Source organism: Ctenopharyngodon idella, chromosome 1 (genome assembly GCF_019924925.1).
Source record: "Ctenopharyngodon idella isolate HZGC_01 chromosome 1, HZGC01, whole genome shotgun sequence".
Lineage (NCBI taxonomy): Eukaryota > Metazoa > Chordata > Actinopteri > Cypriniformes > Xenocyprididae > Ctenopharyngodon > Ctenopharyngodon idella.
Window position 1 is genome coordinate 10,572,490 of NC_067220.1, and position 27,477 is coordinate 10,599,966.

General features: G+C 36.0%; 1 protein-coding gene across 2 annotated transcripts in view; it reads right to left on the bottom strand.

Annotated features, from left to right (window-relative positions):
- Nucleotides 1-27,477, bottom strand: part of gpc6a (glypican 6a) — a 249,648-nt gene that overhangs the window by 176,017 nt on the left and 46,154 nt on the right. For both annotated transcript variants that reach the window (XM_051897701.1, XM_051897711.1), the window contains exon 2: nt 21,766-21,924. In XM_051897701.1, the coding sequence (XP_051753661.1) occupies nt 21,766-21,924 (159 nt within the window). The remainder of the gene's footprint in view (nt 1-21,765; nt 21,925-27,477) is intronic.

Consider the following 27,477-nt stretch of genomic DNA (forward strand, 5'->3'; position numbering starts at 1 on the left):
TTTGTTTTTGTTTTTATGTACTATCAAACTACAATAACTTTAATATAATTTTCATTAATTTAATTTATTCTTTTTTTAAGGGATGTATAATTTAAAATGCATAGCAGCACCAAACAAAGTTGTTTGTCTTACAAATTCAGACATGCACTATTTAGGGATGACTGTGAAGAGTTGCCTCAGGTAACCTCAACTTTATTATAAAACTTAGTCATGTTCGCCAAAGTTGTCAACTTTTGAGACACTGAAACAGTAGAAGTTTCTACTCTTGACCTCACTTTGACTCTTCCTTCAACAATGAAGAGTAAAGCAGCTTGCACGTCCCATTACCTCTCAGCATGCCTGAGTCACGGGATAAGCGGCTTTGTCTTCACCTCGCCGCGGGAAGTTCTGTCTGGACTCTTCAGGTTTGGGTTATACAGTACGATATGTCAGGAAGATCCATCAAAAACAGCTTTACTTCCTAAATGCAGAAGCTCAACTTTATCTCATTAGTATTCGTGGGAACTCATGCATAAAGTGCATGTACTTCCGGAAACATACGTTATCAACATACCGACAGCCTCTAAAACAAACATTTCCTATTTGTTTACGTTTAATGTGTGTAGTTTCTTCACACAGTTACCAAATGTGTAGTTTTCCTTTTAAACTAGATTTTTGCTAGATTTTTACTTCTTGCATTAAACCTTTTGAAATGCTTGAATGATATCCACTGATATCCTGAGAGGAAGAAAAAAAAAAAAAAAAAAAAAAAAGAAGGAATGAGGTGATTCCTGTGCCAGACTGTGACAGACAGAAGACTAAATTTAGCTCTGCTGGCAACTTTACGTCTGAACATGCTAAAAACAACTCCACATGTTCAAGAGAATCACTTTAGGTGACTGAGCAGCTTAAAAACATCCTATATGTACAATTCTCCAGATCCTCTGGATTAAAATACATTCCTGAGCATAAATGTTCCCAAGATATTTAGAGAAATTCTAATTCCTTATATGGGTTTCATACAGAGATGCTCACAAATGAACGCCCTGAGCGAGTGGAAACGAGAGCATGTTCAATTGAGCGCAGACTTCATGTTAGCTCAACTGCCAAGAGTTGATAAACATCCTGGATATTGCCCCCATTGTGGTTTGAAACATAATTGCAGTAGAAATAAATAAATAAATGCGATCTTGTCATGAGCTGAGGAACACATGCCTCTGTTGTACTTATGAAGAAGGATGAATTCAATTAGGTTTTAAAGTCTCCAATGCATTCTCAAGTACTTTTTGCAACAACAACAAAAAAAAAAAAAATCATATCTCACAACCTTGGGATTTCTGGCAGTGATTCCTGCCAGCACTATTGGAGATGCATCTTTCCACATGAGTGGTCTTTCCCTTGGGTTTGTGATGATTGCTGAAGTTTTCAACCCTCGCTAAAGTGCTTCCACTGGCACAGAATATCACAGCTGCATTAGTTTTGTTTCTCTTAAATTACGATATTCTAACGGTCCATTTAACTAAGCAAAGTTTAAGAAGAGTGATATGAAATACAATTACATCCCAGTGATATATCAGTAACGTGGGTTCCTCCAGAGCCTGGCGTACGCTAGCATGGTACAGACCTAATGGGGCTTGAGGAATCGTTTCTGGAAGCCCTATATAATTAGTTCCTATCCTGACAGCATATAATGCTCCCGGTGAAATGGTCTCCAATGTATTTCACAAATCGGTGAATAGAGGAGAAATGTACTGCCTGGCCTTGCAAAGCAGAAAAACATGGACAGCTCGTTCCAACAGAGCTGGTATTTTGAAACATTAATGTCTGTGATGCACTAAAGCTCCATCTGCTTTGGCTACGTGTGGTGCGTTGACTTAAAATTTTATCAGCAACTCTATCTCATCTAAACCTCTAACATGTTTGTACTCTATGTAGCAAACCATTCATTTTCTTGTGCATGTAGATCATATTTTTACAGAATATGACAAATTGACAAACATTTAAACAGCATCTATACAATTTAAACACTTTAAATGCAAGTGCAACTAGAGACATATACTAACAAATCAATTCTCATATACAATGCTATTGTAGATATTTATGATGGAAAAACTTATTTATACTCTAAATCAAATCCAGTTTAGAGTATGGCTCAATTTAATTTTCATCAAAGCTTTCACAATTATGAAATACTGTATAAGTGAAACAACGGCATTATGCAAATATGTTAACTGCATTAAAAGCACATGTAATTAATCTTATTTATTAGAAATGCAATAAAAAAAAAAACCCTAAGAATTCAATATGCAATGAATGTCAACATATGATTTACATTTCTCTAAAGCTGTATGTATGTAAAAGTGTAGCTGTCCCTATTAATATTATATATTTCAGTGACTGTTCTAAATAAACAAACACACACACACACGAATACTAATGAGATCATATTGTTAAATTATTCTGGTAAGATGCAATATAATATTGACATGCATCATTTATTTGCCTGATTCACTAAAGGAATTATGCTAATCAGGTAACGGCTTAAACAGGGCTAAAGAAGTGCTGAGCGTAATTTGCACAGCGTTAAATAAGAAGAACATGTGATATCTGATCACTTTTCAGCAATCCTGTGATCGGGACATGAGCGGTCACACCGAGATGTAAACATGGGAGCAATGCTGGCATCCAAAAAGATGTTGGTGCAAAATGTACAAATAAATACGGTAAGGAGCATAAATAAAGCAAAGGTTTTTAATAAAAACAGTCGAAAAACTAGAACTGCTATAGGTACTAAAAACACTACCAACTCCTCTCTTCAGCAACTGAGGCTGGAGTTTCACGGCCAAGTAAGACATTTTCCTGGGTCACCATATTTTGTTGATCCTGGAACATCATTCCTGACTGAAAATGTTGTCCTATCCCTAATCCTAAACCTAACCCTACCCATAACTTATCCCTAAAATCAGAGGGAAATGATAGTGAATAATACTGATGTAGAATGACCTAATCCTTGTTGTAAGCCTAAACTTGACATAACTGTAAACTTGTCCCTCAAATCTGATTGGTTGATTGGAATGTTGTTCCAGGATCAACAAAGATGTTGATCCAGGAACATGTTGTACTTGGGGAAATCATGTTCACAGGAGTTTCACTGCGCTCAAACAGTGCTACAATAACCTTGTTCAAATTTACTCCAAAACCACAATCTGTCCACTAGTCCCTTGCTACTAGTGACAGCCATTTTATATACACATCTTTCACACTCTTACTAATTGGAATATGCTTTTTTTTTCTTTTACAAATTAACTCTTGCCTCACCATGTAATCAATAAATACATAAAATGATTAAGAACAAGAGTTAAAATTAAAACCTATTATGCAAAATTCACTTTTATAAGGTGTTTGAACATCGATGTGTGTCCACAGTGTGTGAGAACACCCAGGCTATAATGGTAAACATATGCTCACTCATTTTATTTATAATTCCTGTAAATCAAAAGCAGTCTCTTAAAACGTGCTGATTCACATTCCCCCCTACAATGACATCATTGTAGGGAGAAGCTCCGCCCACAACCGGTGACAATCTGCCCTATTAGCATAGAGACAGCCCTGAGTGAGAAGCACAGAGTCTGCCATTTCTGTATCCTCACTGTAGCAGCTGGAGTTGTACAAGAGGCATTACAAATGTTGTGTTTTGGGATATACCAATGCACATAGAGTCACTGAGGACGCCGTGGTTAAATTTCAATGAAAATTTTGGAAATGTCCCAAAGAAAATTGTTAAAGTCTTATGCGTTTGTGCCAATCATTTATGTCTGCCTGTTTTCATTGATGCTGTCCTCATGTGCTATCAAAATTATCGTAAATACGAGTTTCCTAGTTAAAAATTGCACATGAACGCCCTTTGAAGTTGTCCACTTGAATGTGACAAGCTCGTAATCATGACTTCAGAAGTGTGAATAATGAAATTTCTGATAGCACGTGAAGACGCCAGGATACCAGAGCTATGTCGTTATTTTATCCCGCCTTGCTTACTGTCTGCGTAATTCATAAACGCACATTTATTATGCACAGTACAGTAAGATGACAGATGACTGAACATATAAGGCTAAACACCGCTACTGACAGTTTCTGACATTTTCAGTGCGCGAGATTGTTTTGCTGTTGCCGGTATGCCGGAGCATGAGCTTTTGAATCTCCTCTTCTAGAAAGGGGGCCGGGAGCACCAACTCATTTGCATTTAAAGGGACACACAAAAATGGCGCTTTTTTGCTCACCCCCAAATAGTAGCAATTTTAACATGCTGTGAAAAATGATTTTTGTGGTATTTTGAGCTAAAACTTCACATACACACTTTGGGGACACCACAGACTTATTTTGCATCTTGTAAAAAAGGGGCATGTTAGGTCCCCTTTAAAAACAACATTAGTAACTTCCATAAATTAGTTAACACGGGCTCTCACCTAAAGGTTCACACTTTCTTTAAGGCCACGCCCACTCAGCCAAAACAGAAAAATATAAACCAGTGAACCTCACGTAAGCATTGTAAAATGCATAAGAACAGTAAAAAACAATAAAAATAGTGATGGAAGACAACTTCAAAGTCTCTCTATCACAATTCCAGACACCTTAATTAGCTGTTTAAATTTAAAAATTGTGTAACTCGCATCTGGATATATGCATTTTTTCCATCATATGATCAGCATTCGATGATTTACTGCAGCCATGGTCAATAGAAAAAGTGCACAAACATCACTTAAACAATATTCACAGTAGGCTAAAAGCGCTGACTTCTGTGAATAAGGTGCAATCAAATATAAGCATAATTTGTTCTACAAAGACTAATAACTTCATGCAAATATGGATATACAATGCTAAACTAGTACTGGTTGGTGAATAAAACGCAGATGTTTACACTGAAATACAGCGTGCTTAAAGTCAGCATGATACTATAATTTTTTCTTCGCAATTGTGAGAGTGAAACGGCTTCTGGAACAAGAACAAATGTAGGGAGGGGTTGGATTTTGTCCATGGGTAATTAATTGGATGGTTGTGGTTTGCTATTGGTGGATCTCATGTGAGTGACAGGTTGCCCTGCCCTCGAGCCAGTAAACACATCATCAGAGAAGAGATGAGCTGCAAGAGGGAGGGGAAGTTATTTTGATTAAAGATTATGAGGGCACATGAATTATATAAAATAAAAAAAAATAGTAATAATAATGATGATGTGCACGGATGAATCATTTGTAATAACTACTGAAATGTTCCATTAACAAAACAACAAAAAACAAACAATAATTGTCAATTTTGATTTCATGAAGACTTTAAGTGGCACAATGGTTTAGCCTATTCGCCTCTGAATGCTACATGCAAGAAAATGTGTGTACTGATATAACGGCAAAATAAATAATCCATCATAACCAGTACTTTTTCATCCAGAGTAAGTGAGCAGGGAGGATTTCGGCTGAGCAAACTCAATATCTAACAGAAGAGGGACTCGGAACAAAGTGAATTATGGGAGCGAGGTTATCTTGGCATCCTTGACACACCGGCGCAAGGAAGCTGAGGAAATAAATAAATGAAAAGAGATGAAATAAAATTGCAGTAGATCTCATATAGCCTTTCCTGGGCTGTCTGCGGGGACGTCCGGCCACCTCTTCCGACTGTCCATCTAAAGAGAACAAAAAAAATGGCGCAAGGCCCGAGTTTCCAATCAGTCATCTGCACCGATGTGATGAAATTACCCAGAGTGGCAGCCTTTCTCCTGATAATGGAGGTCGCAGAGCGAGACAGCCGGACGACGTCCTCTGAGAATCACCCACCCTCTCTGACAGTCACTTCAACTGACACCGGCCCATCACAACAATGCTTTACTTATTCATGCTGGCTTCCAGGAACTACATGTGTGGTTTCAGATTGCAGAATTGAAGAGGAAATCTTCCTGTCACAGCGTCACGGCCACACGGGACCGCAAACGGAGCGATGCTCTGTCAAACACATGGTTTTTTGAGATTATACTACGTTCTGATCGATGCATTGACATTCAATCATGACTATGTGCTGTAAAATGCCACGCTGACGGATATGAATTAATTATTTAAATGAAGGGGGCCGTATGCTGTGGACCAAACATGTGCATCTGACAATACATTTCAATTGACTGCTTATTGCTTTATAAGTGTGAAATGTATATGTGATATAATTAACGCTAAAAAGCCTACTGTATCATAGCTGCTTCTAAATTATCGACATAAAAAAAAAAACTCTTGCACACGATCTACTACATGCCTTCTGTCGTCTGATTAATAATATATGCTTTTTTAGCAAGTAAAGGGTTTTTTAGTATAATTGTAAAAACACATACATGTGTCTTATTGCTGTGAAATCTTTACTGATTTTTATAAAGTAAACATGAATAACTTTTATATTGTTAGCAATATATGAAGTCAAACACTTACTGAACTGAAGCAAATTATCCATTCAACATGTTTTAGAAAAATCATGTTAAATTGTATCACATATGATCAATCAAAGGCTTATTTGTTCATCTCTCAATTATCATTGTAATAAATTGCATTATATGTTTTAAAACTACAGACCTTTGATTATAAAACTAAGCATTTAAATATAATCTTACTAAGATATTATTGGGAGATATAGGGCCCTATCATACACCCAGCGCAACGCGGCGCCAGGCATTTTCACGTCATTGTTGGCGTGTTGATATTTTGGAGACAACTGAAATAGACTGTGCCATTGAAAAAACGCGTCTCGAGATCGTGCGTTTTCGCCCCGATTCCACTGCCCGCATCTTGCATCTTTGAAAGCAAAAATGTGTGAATGAGCCCTAAGTTTGAACCTCAAGGCGAGCTGAGGTTGCCTTGTGCACAGCTATGGCATATGATATGACGCTGCCCACAAATATTTCTCCTACACAACAGCTTATTTTTATCAGTTCTTTTGTCTTTAGGTCGTTATATTTCTCAAAGATTTCTGCTCGTTCTAAATCAGATAGAGATAATGTAACACAGTAAAGATTACACTTATATGAATGCATAGTGAGAGAGAGAGAGCGAATGTGTGAATTAATTCTACCTGGCAGCTTCTCTCTAGTGAAGCTGTGGGTTTTAGTTACTAAGAAATATATGCTAGAACTTTTCAGTTTCTAAGCTATTTTATTGATAAATCACAGAACAGTGTTGACAATACATTTCTGGGCTACTTAATGATTCTGTGAGCGCGCGCAATGTGCGCGCTACTGTCTATGTGTGTGCGTAATGTAACAGCGCAGTTTAGAATGGCGATTAGCTTACGTGTACAATAAGCTGTTTAAAAAAGATGGTATAATCAAACATATCTTGTGGAGCGCTATTGGAGTATGCATTTATTTGTCAGTAACTGTTGGATATGGAGCGTAAATGTGAACTTTATCCTGCTGCGCCCTCTATAGGCTATGACCAGCGACTAGTCGACGTCATGCTTAAAGCATCACGGCAGAGCATTAAAGTCGACTAGTCAGATAGTCGATTAGTCGGTGCAACCCTATATATATATATATATATATATATATATATATATATATAAACACAACATATATATTTACAAATTTATGTTAGTTGCGATTAATCAATTTGACAGCACTAATGTACTTATTTATTTATTATTATTATTATTTAAATATTACTACTAAGGTTTCTTTTTATTTCAATTTTAATTTTAGTTCAGAAACCACCCAGAACACCCTAACAACCACAAATAACATCTTAGCAACCGTCTAGTAATGTTGTAGCAAACAAATCTTCCTAGAACACTCTAACAACCACAATGCTATAGCAAGCACCCAAAACACCCTAGCAGTCACCCAGAACAACTAGCAATTGCTCAGAACATCTTAGCAACCATCCAAAACACCATCGCAACCACAAAGAACATTTTAGCATCTGTCTACTAATGTACTAGTTAACAAACATCGTCCACCTAGCAACCAATAAGAATGCTCTAGGAAACACAATGCAATAGCGACCACCCAGATCACTTTAGCAGCCACCCAAAACACCCTAGTAACCACACAGAACATCTTAGCAACCATCTACCGATGTTCTAGAAACCAAACATCATCCTCCTATTAACCAGTAAGAACAATCTTATTAGCACCGGCTTAGTAAATACTGGGAAACTTGCCAACATTCACAATAATAGGAAAATGATCAGACCAAGTTGGATGTTAGTGGTAAGTTTTGCACTCAAAATCGACTTGCATTTGCTTCAGAAAGTGTAAAGTCAATTCTTTTTATGTCCATAGTCAGATTCCATAGCGAATGGAATGTTTATAGGCTTAGTTAAAAATACAGGCTCAAGGTTTCCCATGTAAGCGCTCCTACACTGCAGCCATAATGGGCATTCGACAGTGTTTGCCAGAGAGCATCTGTATCTCGCTCTGCTATTTTTTGCCTCTTCCTGTACGTCTCAATCTGTAAATTGATTTCTCTGTAAATCATCTGCTTCAGACACAATATGATCTTAGATTACTTAGAAATGCCCATAATATCTCCTCAGGCCTCAAATGCATGGGAAGACGAGAGCTTTCAGTGAAGTATGCGTACATAATTGCATTTCTCACATTATCTACTGATTTTTAGAGGTTTTACTGAGAAAACCATTACTATTGCTATTGCTCATAGTAATGCCAAGCTCATCGGTCTGAGCACATGTACACAGTTTCTTGTTTTAGACGAAAAAAAACAACAACATAGAATTACATTAAAAATATAGCTGTGAGCAGCAATTTTCAGTGTTCAAGTGCCTTTAAGCACATGCATAAATAGATATTTTTTATTTAGCAAGCTTGTAACTGAGATCATAGATGGAAAAAAACATTTATAGCTAAAACATGCAATTTAATAAGGAAATATATGTGTTTATAGTTTTTTAACAGTTATCAAGGTTGTTCGTGAAAGTAGGTTTTGAAATAATCTCCAATATTTAACAAACGATTCGACTGACAGCGGTGGTCCTAGAGGCAAAGTTGCTCTAGGGCCGTGAGTCAAACAGGCCCAGCGAGTTTCATTCAGATCAGCCTCCGTTAACCTTGTCTGATAGCTGCTCAAACTTCAGTGGCCAAAGGCGGCCGTGTTTTTCGAGATACGCAAATTTCCTCAAAGGCAGTCTTGGCACCTTGGACAAAGACACCGTATGCCAATTTTCAAGTCAGTCAGACTTAGGGTTGTGTAGTTATAGCCATTATTTTATTTTTTTTCCATGTTATAGTGCCGCCAAATGGCCAGTCACCACGTCCTTTTTCATGCGACCACAGACTGAGCCCATACATAGGTGTACTGGGTTTTAGTAAAAGTGGCCACGCCCACTTAAAAATATTGAGTTTTTACTGATAATTATTGACAATCAAACTCCAGATAATCTTTCAGCACTGGTTTGGTTCCATTCAGGCCAAAATCCTAGGACTAGTTTGCAAAAGTAGGTTTTTCATAAAATCCAAAATACCTAAAATTTTCGCCAGGGTGACGTTTGAATCTGAGGCATTCATTTTTTCTGTCTTGAGCCAAGGATTCCAACTCTTGAGTGTGACTAATGGTTCAGGAGTTATGAGCGAATTTATACTTTTACCACCGTCAGGCCGATTGAAGCGGGCCTGTGTGACTTTGTAGATGGTGTGAGTGCTACCATCCCTCAAAGTTTCAAGTCTCTATGACTTACGGTTTGGTCTGCCCGATCACTTTTAGGAGAGAATGCTGATCCTTGGAAATTTTAACAATTACAACAGGGTTTCAGCGCTATGCGCTTGAACCCCTGAAAAAAAAAAAAAAAGTTCAACCTAGAATCGTGACAGCAACTTTTACAGAGGCATGAAACCCTTTGCAATTTCATCTGCAAATCTAGTCGACTGCTGATGGGAAGGAAGGAAACACTTCTGAGGTCTGAGGTGTGTAATGGGAATCCAGCGCTCAGGGTGCAAGTTGCCCTTTACAGTGATCCAAGACTTCACTTCGCTAGTCAGGAAACCCATTTTAGCTTCAGAAGGCTTCATCTCCTGGTTCATGTCTTGGTTATGCTTTATCTGTGAAGAGGAATCTTTTACGCTGGAGACAAACACTTGACCGTCTGGGACACGTCAGATGTACACATTTACTCACCCTCACACTGGATTCAAGAGTAGGCTATATTGTTGAAGATTTGCACATGCATATATTTCTGTCTGTCAAAATATGGTCCAAATCATTATTTGAAATCCTCTAAATTTGATGGGGTTTTTTTTGTTTGTTTGTTTGTTTGTTTGCACTCACTCTGTAGGGACGGCCTTGGTTCACTTATGTGTAGTCAACAGTTGCTATAACCATTATATTTCTCAGCAGCAATGAGAGTAAATCAAACCCACTGTGAGAATCATGAGGCAAAGCTAAATCTATTCATAATTTGTGGTTTGAAATGTTGTTTGAAATGGTCAAAGAGGCAAAATAGTTGCACAACTGCCTATGTAATTGGATTTGGACATCTCAGAGCAAGAACATCTGCTTGGTGCTTTTATAAATCTTTTTTTTTAGGTTGGTTTTAGGTAAGAAGTAAAAATAAGTTTGACGTGGATTAGTCCTATACAAAAATCCTGAGGGACAAAGCCTCTTAGAGGAGACTGCAAAGTTGTGTGTGGATGAGAAATCTTTTTTTTTTTTTTTGCTGTGGAAATTTAGATAATAATAATAATAATAATAAGAAGAAAAGAAGAAATAAATACAAAAATACAATACTATAAAATCATTCTTAGCTGATTATGACTTAGCACATAATATAAGATAAAATAATAAATATATAATAAATATAAAATATAATAAAAAATAAATGTTAAATAAATTATTTAAAATACAATAAAATAAAATGAAAAACTTACGACTTTGTAAGTACTAAATAAATGAATAGGTACTTATAAAATAAAATAAAATAAAATAAAATAAAATAAACTTTTGGATTCCGAACACTGCTTCATGTTGACTTAATATAAGAGTTTTGAAAAGCACTTTTGTGCAGAAAATTTGCACATGGCTTTTATTGGGAATAACACTTGAACACCCACCAGGTTTGACATTTTACAGAGTTTTAATGCCATAGCAAGTTCCACCAAAGCGGTTCCTCCAAACTTTAGCCGTACGAAATTAAAAAGTGAGTGATGTTGAAACCTGTACTTTGTGAAAAATTTGCTTCTTCCCTTAAGCTGTCCTGCTGGGAAAAGAGCACAAGATTTGTCGAGTCTGTGGGGGTGACCAGAATCAAAGAAAGAAGCTTTTCGCTCTGATGTAATCAATCCTTTGTGGCTTTTCCCCCCCAGTAACATCTGTGATTCACTGGCTCTCCCACACTGAGCAAAGTGCCCGTATTTGTCTAATCCTAAAGACTTACTCATCGAGCTATGCTTAAAAACAGGTCAGGATGAGGCAAAGTGGTGGTTTGTGGGAGATTGAACCCGACTAATGTATTAAAAGAGGAGTAATGCTGCCTAATGGATGGCCGTTTTATAAGAGACGAATGTGTCGCATCTGCGTCATCCATGGAAGCCATGCCAAACAACGTGCCAGTGAGTTTGGGAAGTTACTTTAAAACGTGTTTATCAAGTAGCTCAAATACAGTCAAACTACTCTTTTAAAAATAAGAAAAACGATGTTACTAAAGAAAACTAGCTAAATTCATTAAAGCTATGTAAGGGGAAAGATGTTTTGTGAATGTACTGTCATAAAATATATATAGTATTTTAAAGCTGCAGTTCGTAAGTTTCGCCTCTTTGTCGACATCTCTGTTTGAAACCTGCAATTGCGGTTATTTGCGGAATTATCACCTTTACGTGGGTTGTGCATCGGCACAGCTCCTAGCGCGGATGAATCTCATGTCTGGTGTCAGCCACCACATCGGTGTGGATACTGTACTTTGGAAACACAGATTGTAGTCTCGGAAGTATGACCAAAATAAGAATTTTTACCGGAAAATGTCATCACACACATAAATGTCATAACAAGTAAGTAACATGTCTGACACTTTTTGTTTGAAAAAAACTTTGAAAAAAAGCATTACAATAAATCGTGCTGCCAATGATCGCTTAGCTCGGATCACATCAAACCGATTATTATTATTGTTATACTTTGTTCTCAAATTGTTAATGTTAACAACATCAGCATTGCATGACTATCCCCCAGTTTCACAGACAAGGTTTAAGTTAGTCCTGGACTAAAATGCATGTTTGAGCTGTTTTAACTGAAAGAAACTTGTACTGACATATCTTAAAATATATCACTATCATTGTTTTGTCTCAAGATGCACTCCAGTAATGTTTTTTTCTAGTGTACGTTTATAAAAGATACTTAAATATATTGATACTTAAATATAATGATTTTACTGTATTTCTGATAAATGCAGCGTTGGTGAGCAGAGGAGACATTACAAAACATTAGGAAATCTTACCAACCTCAAACTTTTAAACAGTGTAGTGTCTGTTTATTTCAATGGTGAATCATTTAGAAAACAGCTATAGCTATAAAGTAATTTTCGTTAGTTATTACTAAAAAAGTGCCAATGTTACACATAATGTGTTTAAAAGACAGATAGAGAATTAAAAAAAACCTGGCGCTCCAATTTGGACTTAATCCTGCAGCCTTTCAAAGGCCTTAACAGCATCAGGATTTTGCAATAATGCATCAAAAAAAACACAAGGCCCCATAGGAAGCTGAGGCGGTAATCAAAAAGTGGGAGTTAAAGAATTTCTAAATCGGGTCCTATAAATAGCAAAGGAATGAAAAAAATGAGGGCATGGAAAATGGATGAAGGATCAAATCCCTAAGAGGAGGCTAGAGCGCTAGAAGATAAAGGACAAATGTTGCTTCACAGCCTGGCAAATTGGGCAGCTGTACGGAGAGCAGCCCTCCATCCAACATTTCAGATTTATGAGCAGCTATGACCATAAAGAAAAAAACATTTAACGTGTGAGATCTTTCCAAGATCCTGTTGCCATTAGAAAAATCACAAATGAGATAAATTAAAGCAAAACCGATTCGCTACAATGAATCAGACTTCTCAACGCTGGGAAGTAACTGATTATATGTAATCTGGATTATGTGATCAGGTTCCAAAAATGAAGTACTTGTATTTAGATTGTAACTGAATGTTTTCAAATGCTTATAACCAGATTACAGTTACTTTTTATAGATTACATGATTACATGTTGTTCACATAATGGCGGCAGTAAATTGCTCATAATTTATTGGTTTTCCCTAATTAGTCTTTTCCATCTTTAAAAATTGCTAATTCACATACAACCAGTGCTACGTAGTAACTGATTACATGTAATCTAGATTACGTACTGTAATCTAATTCCAAAATTCTTGTAATTAGATTATACTGTATTTTATAAAACGGTTAGATCCTGTCCTTGATTCTGATTGGTCAATAGCGGTGTTGTATTCACGATAAAACACGGTTATGACCGCTTCACACAACGGTTCTGTGTATCACTACACAACACTCTTAGCAACGTAAACTGTTTGTTCTCACTTGATAATACAGTAAGCTTCAATGAACAATATGTATAACTAGAAGAATATTGTGAGAAAGAGATCGATTGAGCGAGTATATTACCTGCATTCAGATTTAGCATTTTCCTTCAGGTCAGTCCTATGTTCATAATAAAAAATCTGTTTAAATGTCCAATGTATTATCTTGTCCTTTTAACAGTTAAGGGGTATTCCCGTGACTGACGGCGCTAGTCAAAACATTTGTCAGTTGTGTCTTGCTCTGTGTTCACAACAATTCAGACTTTTCAATATAAAAGTCTTCACTACTGACTGACGCACTCATAAAGACAGTCTTTGCCGCCATCTAACGGCGTAATAATGTAACTTCTGTTGCTGTTCACGGTCAGGGACTATTTTTCCGGTGGAAGGAAGGCTTTTAGTAAAAGTTTACTTCATGAAAGTTGCATTTATACATTTTTGGCTTTAATATTTGTATTGTGTGGTAACGGTTTTATAAAAGGAATAAGGTACTCGAGGCTAGTGCTATATCGTGAATAAGTCACGGCTGAAGGGCGTTGTTAGGCGCGAAGCGGAGTGCCTGCAACCCCTTCACGATTCATGATACAGCACAGCCTCTCATACCTTATTGCTTACTTGGAAACTTTTTATTTTGATTGTATTTATTTTATTTTTTAAATTTATTTTAATTTTCCATTTTTATGATTTAATTAATTATTAGCTACAGTGCTCTATGTTAATGAGTATACCCCTTTGAAAAGTAACATTTTAAACAATATCTCAATGAACACAAAAACAATTTCCAAAATGCTGACAAGACTAAGTTTAATATAACATCTGTTTAACTTATAACATGAAAGTAAGGTTAATAATATAACTTAGATTGCACATTTTTCAGTTTTACTTAAATTAGGGTGATGCAAAAATGAGTACACCCCACAACAAAAACTACTACGTCTAGTACTTTGTATGGCCTCCATGATTTTTAATGACAGCACCAAGTCTTCTAGGCATGGAATGAACAAGCTGGCGACATTTTGCAACATCTATCTTTTTCCATTCTTCGAGAATGACCTCTTTTAGAGACTAGATGCTGGATGGAGAGTGATGCTCAACTTGTCTCTTCCCCATAGGTGATCAGCTGGGTTCAGATCAGGAGCCACTGAATCACTTTCACCCTGTTCTTCTTCAGAAATCCAACAGTGGCCTCAGATGTGTGTTTAGGATCATTGTCATGTTGGAAAAGTGCACGACGACCAAGGGCATGGAGTGATGGTAGCATCTTCTCTTTCAGTAAAGAGCAGTACATCTGTGAATTCATGATGCCATCAATGAAATGCAGCTCCCCGACAGCAGCAGCACTCATGCAGCCCCACATAAGGACACTGCCACCACCATGTTTCACTGTAGGCACCATGCATTTTTCTTTGTATTCCTCACCTTTGTGACACCATACAGTTTTGAAGCCATCAGTTCCAAAAACATTTATCTTGGTCTCATCACTCCATGAGTCCCAGCAGTCTTCATCTTTGTCAGCATGGACCTTGGCAAACTCTAGGCGGGCTTTTTTTGTGCCTGGGCTTTAGGAGAGGCTTCTTTCGTGGACAGCAGCCATGCATGCCATTCCTCTGTAGTGTACGCCGTATTGTGTCACGGGAAATAGTCACCCCAGTTTGGCTTTCTACTTCTTTAGATAACTGCAGTGAACTTGCATGCCGATTTTCTTCAACCCTTCTCATCAGAAGACGCTCCTGTGTCCCGGGGTGTTAACTTCCGTGGACGACCTGAACGTCTCTGTGAGATGGTTGCAGTTCCATCTTTTTAAATTTTTGTACCACTTTTGCTACAGTATTCTGACTGATAAGTAAAGCTTTGCTGATCTTCTTGTGGCCTTCACCTTCTGGTGTAAAGAAATAATTTTCTTTCTCAGGTCTTGTTACATTTCTCTTCCATGTGGTGTCATTGCTGACAGCATGAAATGGGAAAGGGTTTTAACACCCTTTTATAGTCAACTGTCTGCTGGACACCTGTGTAATGAATAATTAGACTCACCTGTGGTTGAATTCTTGTTAAATTAGACATTTGTAGTCTAAAATTTAGCTTTGCTCCAGAGACTTTCAGTGGGGTGTACTCATTTTTGCATCACCCTAATTTGAGTAAAACTGAAAATGTTGTTCTCTAAGTTATATTATTAACCTTACTTTCATGTTTAAGTTAAACAGATGTTATATTAAACTTAGTCTTGTCAACATTTTGGAAATTGTTTTTGTGTTCATTGAGATATAGTTTAAAATGTTGCTTCTCAAAGGGGGTGTACTCATTTACGCTCAGCACTGTATATCAACTTACGAAATCCCAGCAGTTCCTTCACAAACCCCAGTTTGGCAAACCTTGGCATAATGGCATAAAATTTTAATGCAGTTCATGATGTTGATATTTTTCATATCAATATGAATATCAATACAAGATTCCTATTCACATCAATGTGATCAACAATTTAAGTCAAAAATAATGTACAAGTAATCCAAGAGTAGTCAGACTGTATGACCTAAAACATATTGATACAGATTACATATAATAATAACAGATTACATTACTAATTACAATTTTGTCACGCAATTTGAAATCACAGACAATAATTTGTAAAAAAAATAAATAAATAAAATAATAATATCGACCCATCACTGCATTCGACAGACAAGATATAAAAACAGATTAAAATCTGCAGTTCACATCAATTTCTGTCTGACTGTACTCTTCGGGGGAAGCAGATGGACTTGACTAACTTCACTTCACAGCCAACAGAGTACAAAAAGAGATCCATTCATCACGCGGCGGTTCGGCTTTTAGGAAAAGAGATACTGTGGACTGATCGATATTTATCCCACCAACCTGAAGGTGTTTCTGGGGATTAGCTGCCAAATCTGCGGTGCCTATCAGAGTGATAAATAAAGTTGTGTGTATATGCGCGTGTTTGTGTGTGTTTAAGTGTGTGGGTCTCTGTCAGATACACCTGCCCTCTGAGATAAAGGCAAGAAGACAAGCAAACCATGAGCTGGAGATGATAAAGAAAACATCGCGCCACGACCTAACTTCAGATGAGAAGTGAGCCGCTCAATAATACAGCAGACGTGTGTCTAAACAGATCTCACAGATAAAAGCTTCAGTTCATTAAAACATTAAAAAGTCTAATTTCACCTAAAAATCACATATGATATAAATGTATTTATAAAGACAATGAAGCTTTTTGGCATTCTTTTATGACATTTGTTTACCCAAATTTTAGATCTCATTCTCATTACTCTAATACAATCAAACTTTTTTAAAATTGTTTTAATAATCATTAGCCTTAAATTATAATGGTTCCCATATTTTTATCCATTAAATATAATTAAAATCATTTTGAATTTAGTCATTTTTAACATTTTATGTTTAAATCAGCTTAAAGTTATTTATTTATTTATTTTTTTAATCATCAGCCTTAAATAATTATTCCCATTCCCCCCTTGATTTATCAAAAAAAAAAAAAAAAAAAAAAAAAAATATATATATATATATATATATATATATATATATATGTATGAAGACTTCAGATGCAAAAGCCTCTAAGTGCCATCTGAAATTTTCTTGTAAAATGAGCATTTTTATCAAGCTTGTATGGTTATGTTCAGTTATTTCACTTCAATGGCACTGAAAAAGATATAATATATATATATATGTTTAAATATTTAAATAAACAAAGGCAGTAAAATAAATACTAATTTAAATAAATCATTATTGTTTTTGCATTACATTAATGTATATTGATCATATTTTAGCCTCTTTTATGAAGGAAAATTTGATTCCTCATTAAACGACCCCTTTAATGGCCCTAAATGGTCTAAATGAAAAATATAACTTTTTATTTTCTTGATTTTGAGGTGAAATATGCTGAAGACACATTTTAATGAGATACTGTGAGAACTTAATATCCATAAAACAGCCATCAAGTCACGCGACACCATCACAGACTCAAATTATTATATGTTGATATGCTAATTACTAATGAATGTTAATGCAGTCAACTAAGTGAGTGTAAAAATTATACATTTAAAAGTAGAAGATAATTATTAACGGGACTGTGAATGGGTTTGATTTAGTCTACAAAACCTTTCACGTTTAAATGGCTTAAAAATCCATATAACCATACTACCTGTATATTTCAGATTTATTAATGGCATTACTTAAATATTAATGGCTCTGTTCGCTATTAATGAAATTTCTCCCTTTCCTTTGGCCCAAAACAGCATCTATAATCACCGCCATGCCCAGATCCAGCAGCTCTCCGGTGTAATTAACAAACTGTCAGCAGTATAGGCCAGCTATGTTTATCAAAGTCTCAGTGCTGGTTTGCAAAATTCTTGAGTTAGCTGTTAGCCAAGGCTTTCTGATTCAACAAGTTCTCTAAGAAGTGGGCAGAAGAACACAACTGGAGTGGACTTGGAGCTGTCAGAGAAAATAATGTAGGTTATCAGCTGGCAGTAATTCATCGTGAAGGGTTTTGTTATGTCACAGATGACTGTGGGTTGGCGTACAGTCAAGCCACTAGAAACTTCCAGCATGACACGTCGTATCACGGCCTCCGTCTCTCAGGAACATCAGTATGCAAACCGCCGGACTGATTTGTCTCGCAGTCATTCACTGAGCTACTCTGTTCACATTCTCATAGGAACGAAAGAAAATCACATATGAGATCTCTTTAAGAGCTCGATTGCTTCTCCTAGATAGCAATGGAATTGAATGGAGACTTTTTTCTGAAGTCTGCCGCATTTTCAAAAGAGAGATTTTCAAAAGAGCTCAAACTTTCCAATACAAGAATTTTGCAATTAAAAGTCAGAAATTTCAATATAAACTCAAACATTTCTCATTAAATGATCTGAGCTATTATTCACATTCATTTTGTTTCAGACAGTTTTAACATAAACTAATACCCTTAATGTGATGCATATTTGTTATCATACATAAATGAAACAGTTATGAAACAGGTACAATTTCTGTATAAAAAAAAATCATGGTATAGTTTTTTTTTTTATTATTATTAACTATATGCATCTATTTGATTTTATTTAAATAATCATATTTCCAAAATGTATTTATTAAAATTGCTTAGAATCAGCATCAATCTCCAAATTGTGAAAACAATTACATATATTTGGTTAAAAACTATGAACATAGGTCAAATATGGCTAAGAAACAAACAATATTCAATAAGTTAAACCATATGAGATTGAAACAAATTGGATTTACTGATGATGAATACATACAGTAACACTTTACAAGGTCCAATTAGTTAATATTATTAAATGCATTACTTAACATTAACTCCCAATGAACAATTAGTTTATCACAGTCCACTCTAAAATAAATTATATATATATATAAAAAAAAGGCTGGGTTAAAACAACCCAAGTTGGCTTGAAAATGGACAAACCCAGCGATTGGGTTAAATGTTTGCCCAACCTGCTGGGTAGTTTTATTTAACTCAACTATTGTTTAAAAATGACTGTATTGCTTGTTTAAAATAAACCCAAAATATGTTGGAAAGTAACATTTATTAATAAGTTTTATAATTAAAACAATAAAAAATTATTAAATTGTTTATTAATAAATGTTCATCTTTTCATTATTATTGTTGCCTCTAGTAATTATGTGTCTGATTTTTTCATTTCCAACCTATTTTGGGTTCATTTTAAGCCAGCCATACGGTAATTTTTAAACAATAGTTTGGTTAAATAAAACTGCCCAGCACTTTGGACAAACATTTAACCCAACCACTGGGTTTTGTCCATTTTTAACCCAACTTGGGCTGTTTTTAACCCAGAATTTTTTTGTGTATTTACTCATCTTTTTTTAATAAAAAGTGTTCATTGTTAGTCCATGTTAGCTCGGGTCCATTAAATAATATAAACAGATTTGATAATTTAATAATGTATTAGTAAATGTTAAAATTAATATTAACTAAGATTAAAACATGCTTTAAACTAATTTATCATTAGTTCATGTTAACTAATGTAGTTAATATAAGCCTGATTATTAAAAATATATTCAGTTTATTAGTATTATTACATAAAAACTTAACGGTTTCTTTCATTTATGTACTGTATGATGACAAATATGCATCACATTAAGTTTATTAGTTTATGTGTAATCCAAATGGATGGAAATTTTATATGCAATTTAAATACATAAATCTTAAATTAAGGCCAAAATATATTTTGAGTGTATTCTTCAGCATGACAGTTATTTACTCCATTTTTATTTCTCCTGAGGAATTTAAGGAGACATGTGATACTTGAATGAAGCTACTGAAATATCCATTAAGTCTCATTTATGAATCCAGAGAACGCTTTTCAATGGCTCATTCTCAAACTTGCCTGCAGGAAAAAAAAACAAGTACATGCAAAGTATAAAAAAAAAGTAAATCCATATGCACTGGATGACGTAAATGAACTGTAAAGTTAATTTACATCACATGATATGCTCAACAACAAAGTGCCATTTCCTTTCACACTACATGGAAAGCACCATCTTTTCAAGAGCACTAATATTAACCTTTACATAACCTATGTACGCCTGCTCTCCACTGTACACCTTCATTATGGCATATCAAAAACTGTATAATTAGTCAGAGCTACATGGAACAGATCTTTCTGGTTTCCAGGCGAATTATAGAGGTGGTTTGGAGGGGGTCGTCTGACCCGACTAATTAAGGCCTGAACCCCTGAAGGAAGTCATGACCAGGTTAAAAAGTAGATACTAAACAGCTCTAATTCAAAAGATTACATGAAGACAAGTTAGTCAGAGCATATATTTCAACAAACAAGTCAAGTTTGCCCAAACAATAACAGTTTCAACAGAATACAGCTCCAATGCTTTCCTTAGTATTTGACAACAAATTATCCATTCACAAGTTCACACTTACAAATAATCAAATAGAGTAAAAAGCATGCGCATTTGGCGTACTGTCCGAGGGAAGGCTCTGAGCTCGGAATTTGGCCCGAACCCAAAGTACTCCCCCACCGGATCTCTGATTAGGATAGTAACCAGGCGAGTGTGAGGAGACGAGGTGGTGGAGGGATGTAGAAAGCTGTCAAGGAACATGGGTGAGTGGGCTATGCGTGTGTGTGTGTGTGTGTGTATATTATATATATATATATATATATATATATATATATATATATATAGGCCTCCTCTCATACTGATTGAATAGGCAATTTGAACGTGTTCCTCCTGAATTTTGTATTTTGTTAAGAAAACATCATAAGATACAAATTAAAATGACCTAAAATGACTTACAGAAATTACTTTTGGAAACTACCGCTGCATAGAACCACAACTAGTTTAGCTTTCCATAATAATTAACTTCTACAACACATTTATTTCTCCTTCAAGTAGCTTCATTTATTTCTTTTCATTTTTAACTTTGCCAGCTGGCAACTTTTCAGTGACCAATTTGAGGAAGTGGCAGAAGCGTAGGAGGCTGGTATAAGCAGCTTTATATCACCGGTTGTTCACATTTGCTAAATCTGATCGGATTTCAATCGGATATGCACAACAGTCTGAACGTAGCCTTTGACCAGTGTCTGAAGTAGTTGAAAAGACCTGACTCAGTTCATAAGCAGCTTCAAATTTATATATTTCTTTTTATTTTTTACTTTGACAGTCTAAAAACTTGAATTATTCATGAACAACAAAGTAGACGAAACATAGAAAGGGATGGGAATTCGACTTATTAGGGCAGATCACATTTTATATCCATGAATCTCTTAACACAATAACTACTGTGAACGAATCATTTAGAACCGGTTCAAAAGATCTGACTGAAACAGAACGATTCGTTCACAAATTTCTAATAGTAACTGATTTTTTTTTTTTTTTTTTTTTTAAACTTTACTGCATTATAAGATTCATCTGCAAGTTCAGTTTTGTGAACAGTTTCAAACAAGATCCGACTCAACAGAATGATTCGTTCGCACATTGGCTAGTAGTAACACTAAACATTTTTTAACTTCAAATATTTGTTGCTTCGTTCTCTTTTTTTGCTCAGTTTAATTCAGCCAGGTGTCATTAGACAACAATTCCAGTGTTATTTCCACACTGAAAATACAATTGCTTTGCACTGCATCTGTTTATTACGGACTATGCGACTGAACCAAAAAGCCTGGGCAATGATGTTGGGCTAGAAAGCACAAATCAAACTAAAAACCAACTGTTGCACACTTACCGTCAAACTTTTTATGTCTGGAGGTAAATACTGTCCGTATGGTGCGGCTGCTTTCATCCACTAATTTCTCGAAATCCAGTTTACCCTGCTGGCCGAGTCTGTCCTCCATGTCTGAAGTGCAGCAGGTGTAGCCTTGGGAACAAACCCGCAGATGTTCACCTGTGGGACGGGAGAAGGACATATTTCACACAGCCGCACAGGGAGACACGGAGCTCATCACACCAAATCAAACACGCTTCATTAAGCCAGAGCTGTGATGTGTGATTTCCCAAACCGCATCGAAGATGTGAAGGTGCACCAACTGAAATTAATGGTGCATGTCGCCGCTGGATGTGACATCTTTAATTACGTCAAAGCGACAGATGGATGTTTGAGAGCCGTCCTCAAACTTCCTCCAGGCACGTGTTTTGCACTCAGGTGAGCTTTTTAATGACTGCGAACAAGTAGAAAACTTGTCAAAATGTCAGTGTGAAAATGTATTTCCCGTCTATTTTTGAAACTTCATGCTTGACAGGCTGCATTACATTATAATATGTTCAGTGTGATATTTTACAAAGCTTTCCTGTTGAGAAAAAGTCTAAACCAGGTTCAAGTCAGCACTGAAAAACAAATTACTTCAATAATGTGGGGTATCTAAGTGAAATATTTTATTACATTATTGACTATCATTATTTGCAGTGCATATCTTATGCTCTTATAATCTTCAGCTTAAGTATTTATATATATTTTTTACTGACAATAAATACCTTACATGTCTTCAAAAAAAGCTTTAGTAAAAAAAAAAAAAAAAAAATATATATATATATATATATATATATTACTGGAAAGCAAGAAAAAAAAAAACTTTTAGAGCAGAAACTATAGAAACTTGTAATTATTATAGTAAAAATAATGTAGCTGCGAGCAACAATTATCAGGGATCAAGCGTTTTAAGACCTTCAAGCTAATGTATAAAAAATATGTTTTATTTAGCAAGCACATAACCACTTAAATCATAGAAGGAAAAAAACAAACACTTACAGCCAATACAGGCAATTTACCATAGGAAATATATGGGTTTTAAAGCTTTTTAACAGTTATAACACCACCTATGGTCTGATCTCCATAAAAGTGAATTTCTGAGTTTTCGTTTAGGAGTTACTTTTCTAAATTACCCTGTTATAACTACCCAAAGGGTGAAGTTCAAATTTTTTTTTTTTTTTTTTTTTTAATTGACCAAGTGATTCCAGAGAATTGTACTGCATTGGTTTTATTGGTTGAACGATTTGATTGACACCAGTGGTTACTGAGGCAAATCTGTTCAGTATGAAGAGATTTAACAAATGATACGAATATTTTGTGTATGTGTGAAACACCACGTGATTACAGAAGCGTAAAACTCCTAGCGCCATGCACCTAGTGGCTGACTTCTTTCTAATTTCTAGAGTTTCGTTCCGATCTGCCTCCATTAACCTTGTCTGATAGCTGCTCAAACTTCAGTGGCCGATGGTGGACATGTTTTTTGAGGTGCATCAATGTCCACACAGACAATCATGGCACCTCGGACAAAGACACCGCAAGCCAATGTTAAAGTTGATCGGAATAACGGTGAAGTATTTATAGCCATTTTCATGTTTTTTTCCTGTTATAGTGCCACCAAGTGGCCAGTCGCCATGTCCTTTTTCACACAACTACAGAATGAGCTCTTACATATGTGTGCTGAGTTTGGTGAAAATATTTCATTCCGTTCACGAGTTATAGCCATTTTAGTAAAAGTGGCTCCACCCATTTTTTTTTTTTTTTTGATAACTGTTGACAAACAGACTCCAGAGAATCTCGGTGCACTGGTTTGGTTCCTATCGGGTCAAAAACTAGAGCTAGTTTGCAAAAGTATGTTTTTCAAAATACCCAAAAAGTTCTCTAATATCAGCTGGTAGCAAGTTCTAAAGCAGAAAAAGTCCAGGCACCCACAGTTAAAAGAAACAGAAGATTTTAAACTGGTCTAAACGGGTTTTAAGAAGTATTTTTTAGCTTGGTTCCCAAGAGTACTGAATTCTTTCTACAACCCAACAGTTAATGATTTACATTTTTAAAATATACATGGCACCCCTCAAGTCAATCTGTCCAGTTTGCATTTTGTACCTGTCCGTCTGCACCACTGGTCCACCTTAAACCACCTCGACCATCGCAACTTCACAAGTAAAAATCTCCCCAACACCTGCTGGATTAAACATGCAATCAGCCAGACCAGCACTGCATCGCCTCTAAACCAAAGCCAAAGCGCTTCTGGCACATGTGGATCGAGGGACAATCTAATGTATGGAGGAAATGCCAAACTTCAGCCTAATGATACATTTAAAATCACCTCAAATTTTGGCAAGGAATCATTAGTTGCTTGCAGTGAGCAAAAGTGATAAACAAGAGTGTGTTGGTAATGACATGGCTGCCTCCTTCCTCAAGCCTCTGAGAAAAAATCTCATTCTCATAACAGAACAGCCAGCTGAAAACTAATATCAGACTATTACATACTGAGCAAGGCAGATACTAGCCATTATTTTCGAGTATATATTGACTTCTGCACTGAGAATATTTTGAGGCCTGTGTGCGATTTAATTTCTGATTGTGTCTCGCATGAGTCTCCTCGTTTTATTGTAATGAGTGAGAAATTGTGCAATTTATGAACAGGGCCGTATCTGAACACGTCTTTGGTGGGAATAATAGGAAACAGACATTATAAGCCTCAATATTCATTGTTGCAACTTTTTCACATTAAAGTTCAATCACATTTAAGTTTCGTCAAACATTAAGCACGCTTTCAATATCTTGAATTGGTTGGTCAAGGGTATTTCAAAACATTACTAAAAACTTTTCCACCATTTTAAAGTAAAATCACAAATGAGATTTCTTTAATACCTCAAATGTTTCAACAAGACAGCAATGACAATGACATTAAATGTTGAAAGATGTCTCTTATGCTCACCAAGACTGTATTTATTTGGTCATAATACAGTTTAAAAAGTAATATTTTGAAATATTATCATTCAAATATTATTATTATTATTATTAAATTATTATATTGTAAAATGTAATTTATTCCTGTGATCAAAGCTGAATTTTCAGCATCATTACTCCAGTGTTCAGTGTCACATGATCCTTCAGAAATCATTCTAGCATGCTGATTTGCCGCTCAAGAAACATTAAAATTCTCAATAATCATTTTTTTTGCTCTGTACTCTTACTATATGACAACCACTGTTGGGGGTAACACATTACAAGTAACATGAGTTACGTAATCAGATTGCTTTTTTCAAGTAACTAGTAAAGTAACACATTACTTTTAAATTTACAACAAAATATCTGAGTTACTTTTTTTCAAATAAGTAACGCAAGTTACTTTTTCACATTTATTGACTGACAGCTCTCCTGTCCCCATGTTGGGAGAAATCAGGCGCTGCATAAACATGATGGGTATTGTAGTTCTAGACTAAATGTGAGCATGCGTATACTTGCACAAAAACAGATTCAGTATTCATCAAAATGAATAAAAACAGTGAAATGCAAACTTAGAATATTATGCAAACCTGAAGTAATTAAATGTTAAATAACACAAATATATTTTATGTATTTAATCTCACTTTATTAATCACTTTATTAACCTTCTCATGCGTCCTATTCTTCTTTAATCCAGAATGGCAGCACAGCTTAAAGGTTTGGGCTGCGCCCTCTACTGTACAGGCATGAATCTGCATTTCCTTCATTTTTCCATTCAATTCATTTATTCAATTCACTTTTGGTGTGAAAGGGCCTTTACTTTCGCCAAAAGAAGTTATTATTATTGAAAGCAAACAAGCAAGCCCAGCCCAGTTGAGTAAGTAACGCATATTGTAACTCATTACTTTCCATAAAAAGTTTCTTCAAGCGGAGGGTCTATGGGTGGGTAAATGTATGGGCTTTTTCAGATCTTTCGATCTAATGGACTAAAAAGGCTTGTGCAATTTGCATATGAACTCGATGGAAAAACATACGGAGAGCATCAGCTTTGGTTTCTGCTGCCACAAGACCACGGTGAACACTGTGAGTCAGTGCTGGGACAATACATTGTTTCTCGATTCGCAATACAAATTCAGCCGAACGCACGATCACTGTCCAGCAGTCTTTTTCATGAGCCTTTGTGTGCGGTTAAAAACCAGCCTAGAGTGCCACTTGCTGTTAAAACTAAGCTCAGAATCGATTCGAGAGGGAAAATATCAGAATCGATCCACAATCATTGTATTTATCGAGAATCGATGTATTGTCCCAGCCCTACTGTGAGAGTGTGGTAGAAATCAGGAATTGTGAGAGAACATTGTGCTTGGTACATTTGGTCTTCAAACCAATCTTGGGTGTTCAGCTGACAAAGTTTAAATCCCATCTGGCTAGCACGCTTCCCATAATTTTTATGCATTAAGTCAGTAGGCAAGAGTAGGTGGTCTTTAGTGGCTCTTCGAACACAATCGACCACACGAGTGTTTACACTATGAAAGCAATCCGGTCTAATGCGTTTTCAACTACCTCTGGAAGTGGTGGAAAGTGGACAAGCTCAAAATATTTTAGACCCTGTTTACACCTGTATTTAGCGTTATCCACTTGTGATCTGATCGATGAAAACGCTTCTTAATACCAGGTGTAAACAGGGCCTAAGTTCAATTCAATTTAATTCACATTTATTTGTATCGTAACACAATTGGTTACTTTTTTAGGGAGTAATGCAATACTGTACCAGATTACTTTTAAAAGTGACTTTCGCCAACACTGATGACAACTATTTGCATCTTATTATTTCTCCAAAAGAATTCTAGGAGAAACATCTGAGACAAAGTTGATATTTAAACAAACAAACAAACAAACAAAAAAACATGATTAAGAAGTCCACTAAGGGTGTGTTCACACTTGGCAGGTTTTCTTAAATTAAAACAAACTCTTGTGCGACTGCTCTGTTAGTTCGGTTCATTTGGATATGTGTAAACACTGCCATCTGAACCCTGGTGCGCACCAAACAAGCGGACCAAGTCCCCTGAAAAGGTGGGTCTCAGTCTGCTTCCAAATGAACTCTGGTGCAGTTCGACTGAAATATGAACGCAACATGGACCAAAGACATCTAAACAGGACGTGATGCCACAAGATGCAACTGTAAAAAGGATACAATGCTCAAAGATACCTGTTTTTTCTTGTCATAGTCGCAATGTTGCCCATTACGGTTCAGTACAGGCGTCAGAAATGCAGTCTCCTTACAGCAAATCTTTCGATCTTTCTGAGTTGGTAAAAATATCATCATATGAACACACATACAATGAGCACATTTAGCCCAGCACACAGTATTGTTTTCCATCACAAAATACATGTCATAAAAGCCTTTTTTTCCCCTCTCTCTCTTTATGTTTGGTGTTAAAAATGACAGAGTGAATGCTAAGCAAACCAGGACTAAATGTATCATTTTCTTTTTTTGGTCCAGACCAAAAGAACCAAGTACAAGTGTGAGTCTCCTGAGCACCAAAATGAAACGAAATGCACTGAAATCTTCCTGTGGGTCAGCTGAATTCTCAAGCACGATAAACATTTCTCAGCTCATGAGTTGCTGTGTTGTGGATTCTGTTCAATGCCTTACTGTGTGCCAACAGCTGGTTTGTGTCAGATGAGCCCATCACAGATAATGACAGACGCAGCCCCCACATTTCATCTTAGAAAGATTGAAGT